Source organism: Thermobia domestica, chromosome 3 (genome assembly GCF_964235325.1).
Source record: "Thermobia domestica chromosome 3, izTheDome1.hap1.1, whole genome shotgun sequence".
In the NCBI taxonomy this organism is placed as follows: Eukaryota; Metazoa; Arthropoda; class Insecta; order Zygentoma; family Lepismatidae; genus Thermobia; species Thermobia domestica.
Genome location: NC_137456.1, coordinates 325,531,379 through 325,549,225, shown reverse-complemented (window position 1 = coordinate 325,549,225; position 17,847 = coordinate 325,531,379). Strand labels below are relative to the sequence as shown.

At 38.3% G+C, this 17,847-nt stretch overlaps 1 protein-coding gene across 2 annotated transcripts in view; it reads left to right on the top strand.

Moving 5' to 3' along the window:
• The window catches only part of LOC145681910 (E3 ubiquitin-protein ligase SIAH1B-like), a 54,279-nt gene extending 36,992 nt beyond the window's left edge, over window positions 1-17,287 (top strand). Inside the window, exons 2-4 of one of the 2 annotated variants that reach the window (XM_081753514.1) lie at window positions 8,330-8,378; window positions 13,630-13,780; window positions 15,568-17,287. In XM_081753514.1, the coding sequence (XP_081609640.1) occupies window positions 8,364-8,378; window positions 13,630-13,780; window positions 15,568-15,572 (171 nt within the window). In that variant the 5' untranslated portion in view covers window positions 8,330-8,363 and the 3' untranslated portion in view covers window positions 15,573-17,287. Of the gene's footprint in view, window positions 1-8,329; window positions 8,379-13,629 lie in introns of both variants that reach the window. The other variant, XM_081753513.1, reaches the window with a different exon arrangement.
• The last annotated feature ends 560 nt before the right edge of the window (window positions 17,288-17,847 follow it).

The window sequence follows — 17,847 nt, the reverse complement described above, 5'->3', positions numbered from 1 at the left end:
GCCGATTCGATAGCTCATCTTTACTGAGCCGGTTCAAGCCATTGGCTCAATTGAGCCCAGTCGATGGGTAACCCCAACCAAGCCAGCTCAAGCTGTACGCTCAGTTGAACCGAGCCGGGCCGGTTGACATCACTATTCCGGTTGGGCTTCTACTTTGGCTAAAAAAATTGGACCGTGCAGTTCTCAGCCTTGATGGTAAGAACTACAAAAAATGATATGAAATCTTTAGTTTTACGTCCCACGTCTATTCCGGTTAGGCTAAAGGAGACGGTGATGATGGCAAATGAATGAAATGAAGAAAGTGGGAGGAAACGAGAGAACCCCGAGAAAATCCACGAGCACGGTGTTTGTCCACCACAAAGTCCAAACTGCGCGAGCTGGGATCGAAGCAGGAATCTCAAGCACCGGAGGTGAACGTTCTGCCACTGACCCACTGCGCCCCCTGGTAAGAACTACAGTATATACTTATATTGGTGCTCACGGCGTCAATAACTTGTTCCACCACCAACGAATTTCGAGGTACTTTGTTTTGCATCTTTTGAGCGTGTTTTGTGTCGCTTTGTGCGCCTATTCCCACATTTTGTGCATCACCGGAAGTGGGTCAAAATGGGCCTACAAATATGGTGGAACAAATTATTGCTCTTCCGCCACCAATGAATTTCGAGGTCGTTTCCTTCACATCGTTTTGTGCCGTTTTGTGCGTCTACTTCCGTTTTGTGCGTCATGGGAAGTGGGTTAAAATGAGTCCCCAAGGTGGGACGAAAATGACCAAGAGTTCCGCCAGTATTAAATCTCGAGGTCGTTAATTTCACATGGCGTACCCTTTTGTGCGTCTATTTCGACGTTTTGTGCCTCACTGGAATACGGTCAAAATGGGCCTCAAAGGTGGGACGAAATTGACCCACTGCTCCGCCACTACCGAATTCTGAGGTTCTTCCTTTCGCATGGACTAGTGAATGTTTCGTGCCGTTTCGTGCCCTTATTTCCACGTTTTGTGCGTCACCCACCGAAAGTGGGTCAAAATGGGCTTCCAAGATGGGACGAAAATGACCAAGAGTTCTGTTACTATCGAATTTCAAGGTCGTTAATTTCACACCGCGTACCCTTTTGTGCGCCTATTTCGACGTTTTATGCGTCACTGGAAGACGGTCAAAATGGGCCTCGAAGGTGGGACGAAAATGACCCACTTCTGCGCCACTACCGAATTTCGAGGTCCTTCCTTTTGCATCGACTACTGAATTTTCGTGCTGTTTTGTGCCCCCATTTCCACGTTTTGTGCGTTACCAGAAGTAGGTCAAAATGGGCTTCCAAGATGGGACGAAAATGACCCACTTTTCCGCCACTATCGAATTTCGAGGTCGTTAATTTCACATCGCGTACCCTTTTGTGCGCGTATTTCGACGTTTTGTGCGTCATTGGAAGACGGTCGAAATGGGCCTCGAATGTGGGACGAAAATGACCCACTGCTCCGCCACTACCAAATTTCGTGGTCCTTCCTTTCGCAACGACTAGTAAATGTTTCGTGCCGTTTCGTGCCCTTGTTTCCACGTTTTGCGCGTCACCAGAAGTGTGTCAAAATGGGCCTCCAAAGTGTGACCAAAATGACCCATTGTTCCGACACTATCGAATTTCTAGGTCGTTTCTTTTGCATCGTTTAGTGCCTATTTTTTTTAAAAAAGTTTTCTGTACCTACTTCCTCGTCTTGTGCGTCACCGGAAGTGAGTTAAACAGGCTTTTAAAGTGGGAGTTAAATGGTTCACTGTTCCGCCACTATCGAATTTCGGGGTCGGTTCTTTCTCATCGTTTAGTACCTGTTTTGTACGTTTTGTGCGTCACCAGAAGTGTGTCAAAATGGGCTTCCAAAGTGTGTCGAAAATGACCCACTTCTCCGTCACTACCGAATTTCGTGGTCCTTCCTTTCGCATCGACTAGTGAATGTTTCGTGCCGTTTCGTGCCCTTATTTCCACGTTTTGCGCGTCACCAGAAGTGTGTCAAAATGGGCCTCCAAAGTGTGACGAAAATGACTCACTCCTCCGCCACTACTGAATTTCGAGGTCCTTCCTTTCGCATTGACTAGTGCCTGTTTTGTTACGTTTTGTGCCCCTATTTCCACGTTTTGTTCGTCACCAGAAGTGTGTCAAGATGAGCCTCCAAGGTGTGACGAAAATGACCCACTGTTCCGACACTATCGAATTTCTAGATCGTTACTTTCGCATCGTTTAGTGCCCCTTCTTTTTAGTTTTCTGCGCCTATTTCTCGTCTTGTGCATCACCCGAGGTGAGTTAAACGGGGCTTTAAAGTGGGAGTTAAATGGCTCACTGTTCCGCCACTATCGAATTTTGGGGTTGGTTCTTTCGCATCGTTTAGTGTGTATTTTGTACCGTTCTGTTCGCCTACTTCCACGTTTTGAGCATCACCAGAAATGCGTCAAAATGGTCCATCAATGTGTGAGGAAATAGAGCCATTGTTCCGCCACTATCGAATTTGGAGGTCGTTTCTTTCGCATCGTATAGTGCCTGCTTTGTACTGTTTTGTGCTCCTATTTCCACTTTAGTGCGACAACGAAAATGGGTCAAAATGGCCTACAAGTATAGCGGAATAATTTAATGCTGTTCCGTCACCATCGAATGTCGAGGTCGTTTTCTTCACATTTTTATGCATGATTTGTGTCGCTTTGTGCATCAGTGGGAGAGGGTCAAAATGGACCTTGAAAGTGGAATGGATATGTCTTTTTCTGCCATATTTGTAGGTCGTCTTTGACCCACTTTCGTTGGCCTACAAAACGTGAAAAAATGCGCAGAAACGGTAAAAACATGCATTAAACAATGCGAAAAAGCGACCTTGAAATTCCATACTGGTGGGAGAGAGGATCATTTTTCTTCCCACATTCAATGCCCATTTTGACCCACTACCATTGATTCACAAAACGTGGAAATAGGTTTACAAAACGGTAGAAAACACGCACAAGATGATGTGAAGGAAACGACCTCGAAATCGTTCCTGACGGAACAGCATTAACTTGTTTCGCCATATTTGTAGGATAACATTGACCCATTTCCGGTGACGCAGAAAACGAGGAAGTTGGTAAGCTTAATTATATGGAAAATTTTATACCTTTTTTCTTTACGTTGGTCTGCTTTACGTTGATTTGGTACTTTTAAATTTTATTCAGTTTTCCACTGAAAAGTATCTATAATTCAACAAGGAAATAATTATTAATTATAATTATCATCTATATAATTGAATTCATTGTAACTTGTTCCATAACAAACACTTTACCATTTCGTACTAACTGTTATGCCCGTTCTTCGCATGGATCAGATAAAATATCAATGTAAACGAACTGAACAACGGGAGAACAATTAAGAAACATTTCTAAAATTGGATATATTTTGTGTGAATATATATCCAACAACGTACATGTGTTTTCATTGGGAAGGCCGATGGGGGCTGAATTTGAACGTATACACTATCGGGTGTGTCACTATACGTCTGAGCAACCCCAATAAATATGGATTCGACACAAATTCTACTACTTTTACATGTCCCGGTGAACCACCCCTCAGACCCCCTTCGTTCGTATTGTGAAAAAAATCTCCTCTGGCCCCCACCAACCCCCAACCAATACTGCGAAAACTATGAATGTGACACTAACATCTGCCATTTTCTACTACTTTTTACATATGCCGGTAAAAGTTCCTATAATCCTCTGGTTCCAATTTTGAAAAAAAAACAATGCCTCTGGCCCACAGCCGATAGGGGCTGTATTTGGAAGTCAACGCCTGTGGAAGTATCACCATTCATCTCAGCGACAGCGAAAACTATGGATTTGACACTAATATCGGTCACTTTCCATTATTTTTACATGTCTCGCTATTCCCCACCCCCAGTGACTCCCGGCCCGCATACAATGGTGGCTAAATTTGAAAATCATCACCAATGAAAGTATCATTATTGATCTCAGCCACCGCGAAAACTACGGATTTGACATCGGTCATTGTGGATTATTTTTACATGTCTCGTGATCCCCTTTATAAAGCCCCTCTTTCTTAGCTGATGGGGGCTAAATATGAAAGTAAACGCGGTCTTGAGTTTCACCATTGAGCTCAGCTATCCCGAAAATTATGGATTTGACATTACTATCGGTCATTTTCGATTATTTTTACATGTCTCGGAATTCCCCCCTCTGGTGACCCAAGGCCCGCATACAACGGTGGATGAATTTGAAAGTCATCGCTAATGGTAGTGTCGCCATTGATATCAGCATCCGCGAAAACTATGGATTTGACACTAATATCGGTCATTTTGGATTACTTTTACGTTTCGGTATCCCCCCTCCCCCCCGTTGACCCACGGCCCGCAGCCGAACACGGTGAATTTGGAAGTTAATGCGATCGGAGTTTCACCATTGATCTCAGCGACCGCGAAAACTATGAAATCGACACTGATATCGTTCTACTTTTACATGTCCAGGTAAACGCCCCCCTGAGACCCCCTGGTTCGAATTTTGTTGAAAACGCTTTGCCTTGGTGTGGGACCTGGACCAAGGTATCTTTGACCAAAATTTGGTAACTCTCGGTCGACTTTTCTGGTCCCCAGGCCGGTCCCGGTAAACGTCCCCTGGAGACCCCCTAGTAAGGAATTTAAAAAAAAACTCTTTGTCTTGGTCTGGGGCCTAGACCAAGCTACCCGTGACCAAATTTTGAAAAGTTTCGGTCCACTCGTCTCGTCCACAGGCCGCACAAAGATAGACAGACAGACAGACACACGAACAAACTCTATTTTATTTATATTAGAAAGGTCAGATCCGCCGTTATTGTATTAGTGCGGTGCTTGAGCGATTGATCGTAGAAATTCAAACTCCGATGAGTGATAATTTTATAGGCTTGTTTTATTACAAGTTTAAACTCTTTAGTCAGTAGAGAAGAGGGCGTGAATCATGGGTCAGAGTTGATGACAATGGGTTTTGGTGGGTCTGTGGGTCACAGTGGGTAAGAGTGTTTTATGGAGGGTGGTGGGTCAGAGTGGGTCACGGTGGGTCGTGGGTCACGACGGGTGGTGAGTCAATTGGTCGTGGCTAAAGTTTCCATTGCCCCACGCCCTCTCTGAACTACAGTGTTGAAAATTAATCAGTGAAAATCAATTGCAATTGATCAATCAATTGAAAGTAATTGCTGTGGAAATCAATTGCAATTGAATCAATTGCCAATTAATTTCAATTGCAATTGAATTACAGAATTCAATTGCAATTACTTTCCACTGCAATTACTTTCAATCAATTGATCAATTGAAATTGATTCTCCTTTTTCAATGGCCAACTGCAATTAACAATTAACCACTACTTATTTCAATTGTTAATTGCAATTAACAATTAAATTTACAGATTAATTGTTAATTGTTAATTCAATTGAAATTTGCCCAACACTGTTGCATACAAAAGGCACAGAAAACCATTCTATATCACTTTAAACTAACATACCATCAGAAAACAATTCACTTTACTCTGAAGTTAGTTGCCTATATCTTACTCCTACGCCACCACAAATTGATCACAGCATAGCTGCTCTATGAACTATACATGGCAAAAACAAAGACTGTTAGTTAAGCGGTTACGTAAGCGACTTTGCCGTGCGAAACCTGCGTTCGATTCCCCGTGGAAACTCATGGTTGGACGTAATCATAAATTCTTTTTATGGTCGAATTAATTTACCATCTCATATCTCGCGCTAACCAAATTTTAAAAATCTTGACTCGTGCGAAAACCGAATTAGCCTCATATCTAACTAATCAATCAGTCAACTATTTCGATATCACTATATACTTACAATATTCTTCAAAATTTCCACTCGAAAATAAGTCACAGAAATAAATACAAGTTGTCAGACCACGACAAATTCACACAGATAACCACAACTTCTCGCACGTTCCGATAATATGACAGAGTACATCCACAGGTAGGTGAAAAGAAGGGGCAACATTAAGTATAATTTCCTCATCGTACAATTGATCATCCCCTCCCAACAATATGAAATAAAACAACCACAGATAAACAGGAGGGGGCATCACTAAGTATAATTTTCCTCAAATAAACCCTCTCAACAAACAATTTATCATTTCCTTCAGACAAACATTCACAAGTATATGACAATTGGCAACATTAACTATACTTTTCCTGAAAATAATTCCTCATCAGGCAATTTCAAACTGTGAGTAACGTTTCTATTCCCGATGATTTACTTGATAATATCGTCCATGTCAGGAAATCATGGTGAGTTTGCCTGCCCCGTACAAGACAATATGGAGGGCTTAATGACATGAGAAGGGCAACAAAAAGGAGCTCCAGCAATAATTATACCATTCATACAGAACGGGAAATCTCCAAAAGGATGGGAAAATTCGGATCTCAGTGTACCAAAGAATGGTGGATGGATGGATGACGACAATGTCTTAAGTTCCTTCACAGGAGGAGGGGAAGAACAACATCTCAGCGAACATCATAAAGAAGGCAATTTCCAAGGAGGGATGCAGACAATAAAATCCTCTTTGTGCAGCAGAGGAAGATGAAAAATGACACCGACATACCTTTTCGTCTGAATACTCTAAAGCGGGAGGATGATGAAGGCGGGAGAGTAGATCATAAGCATATATTAGTTCACCTTGCTACCTCCGTTTCTTCATTCCCTGAGTTTCCATTTATTTCAAAGGCGGAAGGGAGGGAAAGCAAATCATCTCAAGGACCAAGTCACCACAAGTTAGTTCGTGCTTCTACTTGTCTACCTACCTGTGCTTTGATTGGCTGACAAAGTAGTTTTTTCTTCTTCTTCTTTCACGTAGAGAAGAGTTCTTTCCAACTCAGTTTCCATGTTCAGCGCCTAGGTGTGAGCAGTAGAAGGTAGAAGCTGTATAAACGCCAGCTTGCATGCGATATACTTTAAAGATATGTTTCAACGTATGAATATGAAAAAAAACAAAGACTTCCAACCTTCATCCTTATCATATCCAATAAATAAAGACTTCCACCACAAGTTTTCCTTTGACCATCAGTCAATTTTATACTTTCCCAACAAAGTTTCGCGCATCCCAACAAGTTAGTCGAAGTTTTCATACAAAAAAATTATTTCATGGATCTCAACAAGTTGGTCTGAATATTTCCTTGAAAATCGATTAAATACATAAGCAGAGTATCAATGTTTATTTGGTTATATTAAAAGCGTTCATGATTTCTGATATTTAACGTCCAGGGCCTATGTGAGTCCTCTGGTTGCTACCTTCCCATTTTTCAAATCTAAGTTCTCTATTATTTACAGCAGAAGCTATAAACTAAGCAGCACTGCCCTCGGAAAAAATATAAATAACGTATAGGGAAAGCTGTGTCTCTGGGGACCATGTGCTAGGATCGATCTCAAGACTTTCCAAACAAGCACAACAAACCACCAAAACTTTTTCTACAAAGATCATTCAACCTCCAAAAGCAATGAGGGCAGCGGATTAAAAAAACCTTAAGAGAAGTGGGAAGGAAATGGTTTACAACTAGCTAGTCTAATAACAGGTAGTAGCAATAAAAGAACCAATTAACTCAAACAGGAACCACGGCTATTGTCTACCACTTAAACCGACCATTTTACTGATTTATATTCATCTAACATTCTAGTGGTACCGGATACACTTTATCCGTTTAAGATCTCACTCACAATTTGACATTTTCAGACAGCGGGGATGTCTCTCAGTTTTACATATGACACTGTAAGTGAACGAGTATTCATTCAGTGTGACTAACTCGCAAATATTACCTGTATTTCTTTTCATTATTTTGATGATTGAATTGTATAACTTCAATCATATACATTCGGTGTCCAACAGTACGCAATACAACCAGCTTTCTGAAGGTTGTTTATAAACAAATCATATATGAGGGATTCGAGGAACACAAATGTATGTACATATTTGCAAACTTTCTAGTAAACTGGAAAAGAAAATTCAACATTTTCATGCAATGACACATACTAATCAATCTTCCCCTGTCATCTGTAGGCACATTTCTGAAATTGAACTGCCTACATACTGTTGTATGATTCAATTTCTATCTATTCCACCTAATAATTTCATTGCGAGTGGCGCTCACCATTACGTTCACCAAAACGCTAATATATAAAACAAGTATAACAAAATTTATGGATGTAATAAATTTAAAAATCATCAATACACACAAAGATGTTTCATCTGTCTATAGTTTTAGAAATGTGAACAAACTTTTCATATTGTTTGATTGTAAATTGAAATTACAAATATATATTTACTAATGTGAACGGATACTTACTTTGTTTTCAGCTCTTCACTGTACAGGACCCAGGCATTAGAAGACATGGCGACTGCGCAGGTACCTCTGTCTCATTGTTTTCTTGTAATTTGTAATAGTTGAAAAGCCTTCCTTTTATAGTAAATTTAAACTGTACGGTTTGTCATAGAAAAGCTATGTAGTTAGCTTTCTGATCAAACAGGTTATTCATAATTATTACTGCATCAGTGAGGAATAGCTGAGTTTCTTTTTGATATTGCACTATTTAATAACCAGAAACACAAACTCTCTAAGCTAGTTTCAAGACACGATAAAGCAAACACAACTTGTGATATCGTTTAACAATGTTCAGTTATCTTTTCTTCATTGTGTTTTCAATTATACTTACTAACCATTATCCAACTATGATGCTATGTCAATATCCATGTTCCTCATTTTTGTCACTGCATTCTACGTATGTATATTTAGCTGAGCTTTTCTTTTTTACTTCATAAATATTATATCTGGACACCAACTTCTTAATCTCGTGATAACATTTCAGGAACACCTTCCAATGTTTCTCCTGTCATTTAAAATGCATATTATTCGGCATTCAGAGGGAGTCATAATTGTTACCATTCAAATGGTATCGATATTGATTCATTAAACACAGAAGAAACATATACTATATCGACCTTTCGATATCCACTGGTCTCTAGTGTTCACCCTTTCGCCAAATTAAGAGGACTTACTTCGCCCTGTTTCCAATGTTTTGATAGATTAGTTTAATTTCTTTTCTTCAACTTGGCTGTGCATGTTCTTTCTTGTTATAATACATTACACAATGGCTCATCGATTAACATAGGATCAAAGAAGAGTTGTAGCAAGTTTGACTTAAGTGCATCGTTCACCGACTGTAGTCCGTCTAATGTTCCGGAACGATTTGCACTTAAGTCGTTTAAGGGTTCGCCGCATTTATCACACGTTTGTGAAAAGTAGATCTGTAGCGAATAACAGTTGGAAAAATGCAAGCCACCCCACGATTAGAAATGTGCGAAGTAAAGTAGAGTTGCAACAAGCCCTATTGTAGGGTATTTTTAATGATATGCAGGAGTATGCTTTTTAAGAACTATCACTACAATTCTGACTTCCAGGCTCTTTCCGTCAAGATCACGCACCACTCAATTATTCCTTTCCTGTTTGTGCTTATCTCGACCAAGCATTTCTTGGTAGATGGGTTGGTCGTCATGGTCGCCCCATACCTAAGACTTGAACATCCAGTGATTTTTGATTATATGGGTTGGTAAAAAAGTATGTGTTTATAGCAGATAAGTTCGCGACATCAAGCGCAAGATACGGATTGCCGTTTCCTCCATTCTTCGAGAAAAGTGGTATGAACCTTAAATGCTGCTGCTGCTTGAACAGGCTAACGAAAAGGATGAGACCGACAGTAATTTTTTTTATCACATTTCATCAATGCTAAACTTCTACCATCTGAGTGGTAACATAATTTTGACTGGCGCTGTATAAGGGAATGATCATTATAGAAAAAGTATGCATAATTATCGCTGAGACCTGTTTACAAAACATTTTGCTTCTAAAACAATTATTTCCAACTGTGAGTGTAAGACAGTGCGCTTTCGTACAATTTCAGAAAAACAGAGAGAAACAGAATGAGGTTAGAAGGGGAGGAGATGATGTAGAAGAATAGAAGAGGCAAGTTGGGGTAGTGTGAGAAAAGTCGTGGAATCACAAGTATAAAGGCAACCAAGAAAGTTCTGTCCGTTTTTCACCCACCACCTTCTAACATCGATATGTTACATAAGACTACCTTTAAAATAATAATAAAAGAGTCCCCATTAGCATCGAGGACATTCTGCCAACATTCTGTAAGGTCATGGATTCCATGCTGTGGAACTTGGTGGGTCGTGAAGCAAAGAAGGTATCAAGTACTTTTTGTACCCCTAATAGGCATTTGAAAGGTGACCTCTAAGGTCATTTCCAAGGAATGGAACAGGTGATAATCAGACGGTGCAATATAAGAGGAGAATGGCGGATGCAATAGTGTTTCCCATTCAAGTAGTAGAATGGTACCCCGAGTCATCCCAGCTATGTGGAGTTTAGAGTTTTCCTGTAGGAGGAATACAGAAGTGCTGGCTCCAGAGTTTTGAGTTTTTCTTGAACACGGTTCAACTGCTGACAACACACAGTTGCATTGATGCTGTGACCAGCTAGTAACAGTTTCCGATGCACAATGCCATGGGCAGTCCACAAAACACTCAGGACTTTCTTCTGGTGCAGTGGTTGTTTCGGCTGTTTGGAACCGGTTCATGTGATGCTGACCAATGATTACGGCACCATGGAGCTTCGTGCAGGACTCACTTCTCATCGCATGTAAAAATACGCTGTCTAGAAATGGTTCCTTCTTCAGACGAAACAGCAAAACGCACAAATGACTGCTCGCGTTGCCTTCTGGCTTGGAGACAAATCATCTGGAGCCATCGACCCAACTTGTAGTGCTTCCCAAGTTGATGAAGTGCCTGCCAAATAGTTTCTGCACTCACACTGAATTATAGCCCCAACTCTTCACATATCTCGTCAGTGTTCTCCTTAATTGCTGCCTGGAGATCTTAATTTTGTACATTAGTTGGTCTTCCGGCACGTGGTGTGTCTCCGGGTGTTTCGTCACCGTCCTTAAACTTGTTGAACTACTGCTGCACTTTTCGCATAGCGATGACACTCTCTCCAAAGATCTGGCCTATCTTCCGTCCAGCTGCAGCGTTTTTTTTAACCCCAGTTTGAACTCGCACAACATACACGCCCTTATGACGCTCTGTGGAGGTCACATATTTATCTGTCCATTTGCATTTACTTCACGGTGTGAGGGCCAATTGAACACAGGCTTCCACAAAAAGCAACAGAACTTTCTTGGTTATCTTTATATTATGCCTACATATCATCGGATATGCATCTGATGTTGTTGTTTGCTTGTCAACAAGATATTTTATCAACATCTCGCAACTTGCCATCTCCTTTCCATTTTCGTCTCGTTGACTGAGAAAGGAACCAGCAAACCGTGACTTCACAGAGCACTCAGTTGGAAATAGTTCAAATGATATAACATTTCTTATTGTTAGTTCTCATTTGGTTTTCCCATTAGTAATTTCATAGTGAATGAACATACTGAATATGAGGTTTATTGTGTATCCTACAGCACTACCACATATAGAAAGGAATGTGACTGATCAATGCAATAAATCCTACAGCTAGCGGTAAGTACCTGAAAAATTATTTGGTATGATCGGTACAAGCCGAGAAAGCTTGGGTGGTGTAGACTACCTATCTTACATGAGGGTATTCATGGAAATGTGTGATGAAGGAAAAGTTGGAGTAAAGATGGACTTGTAGGGAACATTACATTTCCAAGAACCGCCACGATTACAATATCATACATCACAAGCTCGCATGATGTGCAATAGAATCTGCACAGAAAATATTTTCCAGAAATCTACATTCTAACACGTAGTCATTTTCCATCCTATTACCATATTCTATTAGTTTCTTAATACCGTAGATGTTAGAGTGAGCATAAGTTAATTCTTGAAAATGTAATTGTTTATAGGAATATGTCCTGTGTGATCTACAGTCTGTGTCTGTAGTGCCCGAATAAACCCAATAAAACTCTATTCTGCAATTAAGTGACTTCAAGTCGGGTTGTATAATAAGATTACAAGAATTCAGAAGAGTCACAGAAATGTAATACCGTATATTGTAACTTATTATTGGTCTATTGATGTTGTATACAATATGAAGTTCAGGTCTTTCTGCTAAATTTCCCTACGACGTGCTGACGAAAATGAAATGGGTGAATATCGGCCTTTATAACTTGTGATATTTCATAAAATGTAAAAGCGTTCACAAGACATAGTATTTCATGTAAGTATGAAGTTCAAGCATTAAGCGATACACCTTTGTGAAAAATATTGCAGCAATTCAGATAAAGAATTCTGCAAACAAAGAATTGTTGACGTTCTGCCACTTTAGGCGTTTTTTTCGAACTTTGAATAATAGTTTTTGTATGAGGAGTTGATAATAGTTTATAAGCTTATTAACTCACAAAACTAACAAGTATATTGGTTTGTCAAGCGCCTCTATTGTTGTTGCAAGTTCGAGAAAGCGTCTAAACAGGAAGAATATTAACAACCATGCTTCGTTTGTGCGGTTCTATAACCCTTACTACATTATATTTTATACAAAAAGATGTAATATTTAATACTTGAATTTAATATTCATATCACATACTGGCTTTTATGAACACTTTTATTTTTTGTTACTATCATAGGTGTAAAAATGCCGATCTTTTCCTATCTTCTTTTTATAAAAGGACCACTCAAGCCGTCCCATCAGACAAGAATTGTCTTACTTTTAAATGCGATTCAGAAGGTCTTCGCTCGGAAGACTGCAGGATCTAGTTGAATGAAAGTCGGCGAGAGTCATTTTTGTAGGACATAGCGGCAACCATGCGTGTCAGTAAGGAGAAAAATTCCGTCCATGATCTTGCTGGCCATACAGTAAACACATCTTGCACTGTGTTGTGAAGATAACAAACCATCGTATAGAGGACTATATTATTGAATCGTATTGAATCCAGTCCTCCGACTTTATCTGCACATTTCACGTGATACTGTTTTCTAGTAAGATCGTGCGTATTCTCAATTAGCTATGGTAACCCAGAGTGCTCAAATCATTACCGGTGTTCCGGATCCGTTTGGAAAGCCGTAAAATTTGAACGCATTATAGTGATTCGAATTTAATATTGTACAGTAGGTCTAACTCTCATGTATCCTCAATCCCAAATTGGATACTCCAAACAATGAGCCAACCAGCGTACTCAGATCGCCATAAACTGTCGGCTGGGGCTATGATGATACGTCGACTTATGTCTAACAGCTAGACTCTGATTACGTCTAGTGCAAAGAGTTACCATTCTCTAGCTAGGAACACCGTATTTAGTCAGATATTTTGTACCAATAAGACAGATTATATGCTTGGGCAATTGCTTGGACGATCGGTTGAATATGCGTGATACTAAATCTATATTTTCGAACTACCGTATAGCACATTTGGCATAATACAAGAGGACAACGTTTGGATATCTTTCAGTTTGCACCAGAGTGCTCTGTGCCAATTGTGGGTTTCCTATTAACTAATCTTATATGCGTTATTTGACAGTATATGTGATAGCTCATTTGTACTTTTTAAGAAGTTTATACGATTTACTATGTAAAATATTGAACATTACTACAATCCATTATATTTATAAATTCATTTCTTTTCTTTTCTTTTTCTTTAGGGGACGAATATTGAAAGGTTTCAAAGAGAGAAGTGTGAAGTGCTAGATGCAGTGTTGAATAGACTCAAATGTCATAAGTGTCATCGTATTTTGTTACCGCCCATAGTTCAATGTACATCAAGTCATCCCTTTTGTAGTACATGTTGCAAAGGTAAAGGTTTCTGTTGCCTATGTCGTAATATTCTCTCAGATGTACCAGAATATAGTATTTATACACTTATTATTTGCAAGTTTGCAGCTGAATGTAAATATCGAGACAAAGGTTGTACATATAGAGAGGTCAGATTTAAGGTAACACGACACGAGCAGTCATGTCGTTTTCGACCCTTTTCTTGTCCTAAAACAGATTGTGATGACATTATACATTACGACCAAATACAGGATCATTTCATGACAAAGCATATGGACGTTGAATTATCTCATATAATTGAGAATTATGAGAGTGACAATGGAAAGAATTTTCTCGTATTACTTCATGATAATTGTATAGCTTTAACTCCTCAGTTGTTGTTGTTTGCCGCATTGGGGAATATATTTATGCTTAGAGTTGACAGAAATGTTGGTGGAAATTTGTGCTTTATAGTCCAAATGGCGTCACCTTTTTTGACTGATGGGTTCTATAATTGTAAAGCATCGCTCAAGTTCAAAGAGCGTGAACAGTCTTATACTATGCCAGTTACATCTTTACACACTCCTGTTGCTGAAGTAATGGCTCAAGAAGATTGTCTGATTCTTTCAAAAGCTTTTGAAAACGATCCGAGTTTATCAGCTTACTCCCCTGTTGCTTTAACTCTAAAGTTGAATGACAACTAATATCATACATTAAGAATTATCAAAGGTAATACTGCTTAGCACTGCATATACCACAATGTATTGTGGCTAAGCCTCTATAATCCACAAAATACATTTTCTTTAAAAGCAATAAATATATACTGATCATGTCTTACCAATGGTACTGGGTTCAAACAAGTGGTTAAACTCAAGGGGGACGGCCATTTTAAAACCGTCCTACCTGATATTGTGAAATATAAAGGTGTACCACAGGCCATACTCAATGCCACTTGTTAAATGAAACTCATTGAGAAACATTTTTTTGAAAGTTTAAAATCTCAAATTTATATACGGAGGCTATGAGAGACGGTTATGATGGTAATGTAGAAAATGGTGGAACAAAGAAAGTGAGATGGTTCGGATGAACTCTTAGAAAATCCACACGCACGATTTATTTCACCGTAAAACTAACTTGGTGAAAGTTGAGTTCGAACCAGAGGCTTAACTCAGGGATATTCCCACTTTACCACATTCCCACAGCATATTGAGAAATATAAAAATCTAGCACAGGGAACATGTAGTCAATAAGTGTACCTTGTTAACAACTCAATGGAAAGTCTGCTTCTGCACTTTTGTACGATTTTTTTTTCACAGTCAAGCAAACAAATGCACCAACAACTCTTGGTCCACGGAAAGAAAGCGCCTTCATTTTCTTTTTTCTCTTTATTCCTAGTCAGATATAATTCTTGTCTATTTCTAATATTACTGAATATAGTGGATTGTTTTCCAAATTTTCCTTCATATTTTTTAAAAATGTATGTGACAGTACTGGAGAGTCAAGAATATACAGTATGTCGTTAGTGCAAATTGGATTTACATTATGACGTAAATAGTGTCTGCCACATACCAATCATTTTAAGTCATAGTAACACTCACAAAAAAATTCTGCACGAGTGTTTAAACATTAAATATACTCGTAATTAGAAAATTCGAGTAAGAGAAGGCTAAGAGTTTTGCGATTACCGTAAATATTTATTAAGAAATGTTGCCTAACTAGTATGCATAGGCAAGAGCAGTCTCAATGTGATATTTATGATTTAAAGGTAAAAACAAAAGAAAAAATGTCGTCAGCCCAAGAGTTTCATTCCGTATTGTTTCTTCCTTTAGATTGAGGATACATCTCTTACCAAAGTATGCACTGGGAGTTAGAACGTGACAAAGACATCAGTTGGGAACCTTTATAAAAATAGTAATCACAGATGCCTGAAAATATTTTGAACAAAGAACAAAGTCACAGCAGATGTGAATGTCTTGGTTTTCAGGCTTGGATGACCATTACAAAACACAAAGTATTTTCATCGTAGAACATTTGAAGGTCCTCCAAGAGTAACAGCTCTTTGATACATGTTCCATACTTCGTTCTTGAACTGTATACTCCATCTTGCTGTGCGTAGAATACATTTCATTAGGTCTGCAGAATAAGGACACAATATACATTACACAGATTGCAGAATTTCACACACTGTCCTGGCACGTAGATTCCCTCCCGATAATCGCTACCTATGCTGATGGGTGTTCTCTACGGAAGGGTGTTTGGAAACGATACAGATTACAGAATTTTTCTTTAATTACATTTGTAAAATATAAAGACAATTCTCTTATACAGACTTGCCAAACAGTCCCGGTTCTTAGGGGTCGTCCAGGAGTTCTGGTCAGTTCCCTGTTCAGTCCTGGTGAGACAAGAAATTAAGTTTCTGGTGACAAAGATATTGAATAACATCTAGCGCTTTTTCCATAGAGAAGTTTCATGGATACTTTAACAGTGAAAGGAGTAATGCTCTGCAAAATGAACTCTGCAATGACTTACTGTGATTCCTTTGATAAAGTAAAGAACAATAAGTGCTTTTTGAGAAAGGTTCATAAAAGTGAAAAATATAAGACTGAATAATGTGTAGTAGTTCTTTCTTTCTTCCTCGTTTTGCAGAAGTTAAGCTAGGTACAATACTTAAATTTTGTCTTGCTAAAAATTGTTGTAAATATAGCCTATCGTTTTTGATAGATATTTCAAGCACAAACAGGTCTTGAGAGAAGATGAACTGCTTGAAAAACTGAACAGAAAATATTGAGATTAAAATATCTCAGATTGATTTATACATTATTAATAATAATAATAATAATAATAATAATAATAATAATAATAATAATAATAATAATAATAATAATAATAATAATAATAATAATAATAATAATAATAATAATATTTTTGGTACTACAAATCAAAATACTGTCTTGGTGCATACTAATATCTATGTAGTAAATTTGCTTGAATACTGAGTGATGTGTAAGAATAAACCTTATATTGGAATTTCGAAAAATGTGCACTGTGAATTTGTATTATGAAGGTTTCTTATTAAGTTCAGAATTTATCAGTTATTATATATATCAGAATTATATATATAATATTGTTGTTATATGGAAGTCATGAATTTAAGCATTTTTTTTTACATTATAAGAGTGTGTTTTATTACTGTAACATAATATTCACCAATTATTCTCTAACTCTAGTTCAGTAGTGGAAGTGTTTTGTTAAAATGTTAGGGAATTATCAGGTCAAATTGTGCTTCGTACTTTTGCCTATATAGCGTTTGTAATAAAATGTACAGTCCTTCAGAAATAGGGCAATCACCTCTCTAATTGATTTTTAAAAGGTTTCCATTCAATATATTAGTTACAATCCTTTCTTAAGAACATTGTAGCAAAGGTCTAAGATTTTAAAGTGGTTTCTCTGTGCGAATACATTTTTTTTCTGTGGATAGGAACAACAGTTTCTCAAAGTTAGGTAGATGACTAAAAATACCTTCAAAAGTATTATGTATAAAGCATTAATTCTGAGTTACGGAATGTAATAAAATATTCTGAAATGAATAATGTTTGGAAGTATCTTTGTTCTGAGCAGTAACGGATCTTGAGAGAACTGTCATCGAGAAAAATATAATTTTATAGCTACAAATTTAGGGAGGAAACCTTTCTATAACTTCAGATATCTATACAAGAATTAGCTTCTTTATAAATTTTCTTCCCTTAGCTCATTGGTTCCCAACCTTCTCCAACTGACGACACATACTTTACAGAACCCCTACGACACCTTCGACACACTTGTTTGATTCTTATTATAATAGCGTAAAACTGTAAGTTGCTATAAACTAGTGTCTCTATGTCAGTGCTGTCCAACATTTTCACCTTATCGGGCGCAACTGGCTCCTGTTTTCCGACGTGCGGGCGCCTTTCGAAAAATACAAAACTACTATAGAAATAAGCCTACTGCTACTAGTACAACAACTACTACTTATTATTTATTTGTTATTAATATTATCATCATTACTATTATTATTATTATTTTGAAAATTGATACATACCTAGTGCACGTTTGCTGCCAGTTGAAGGAAA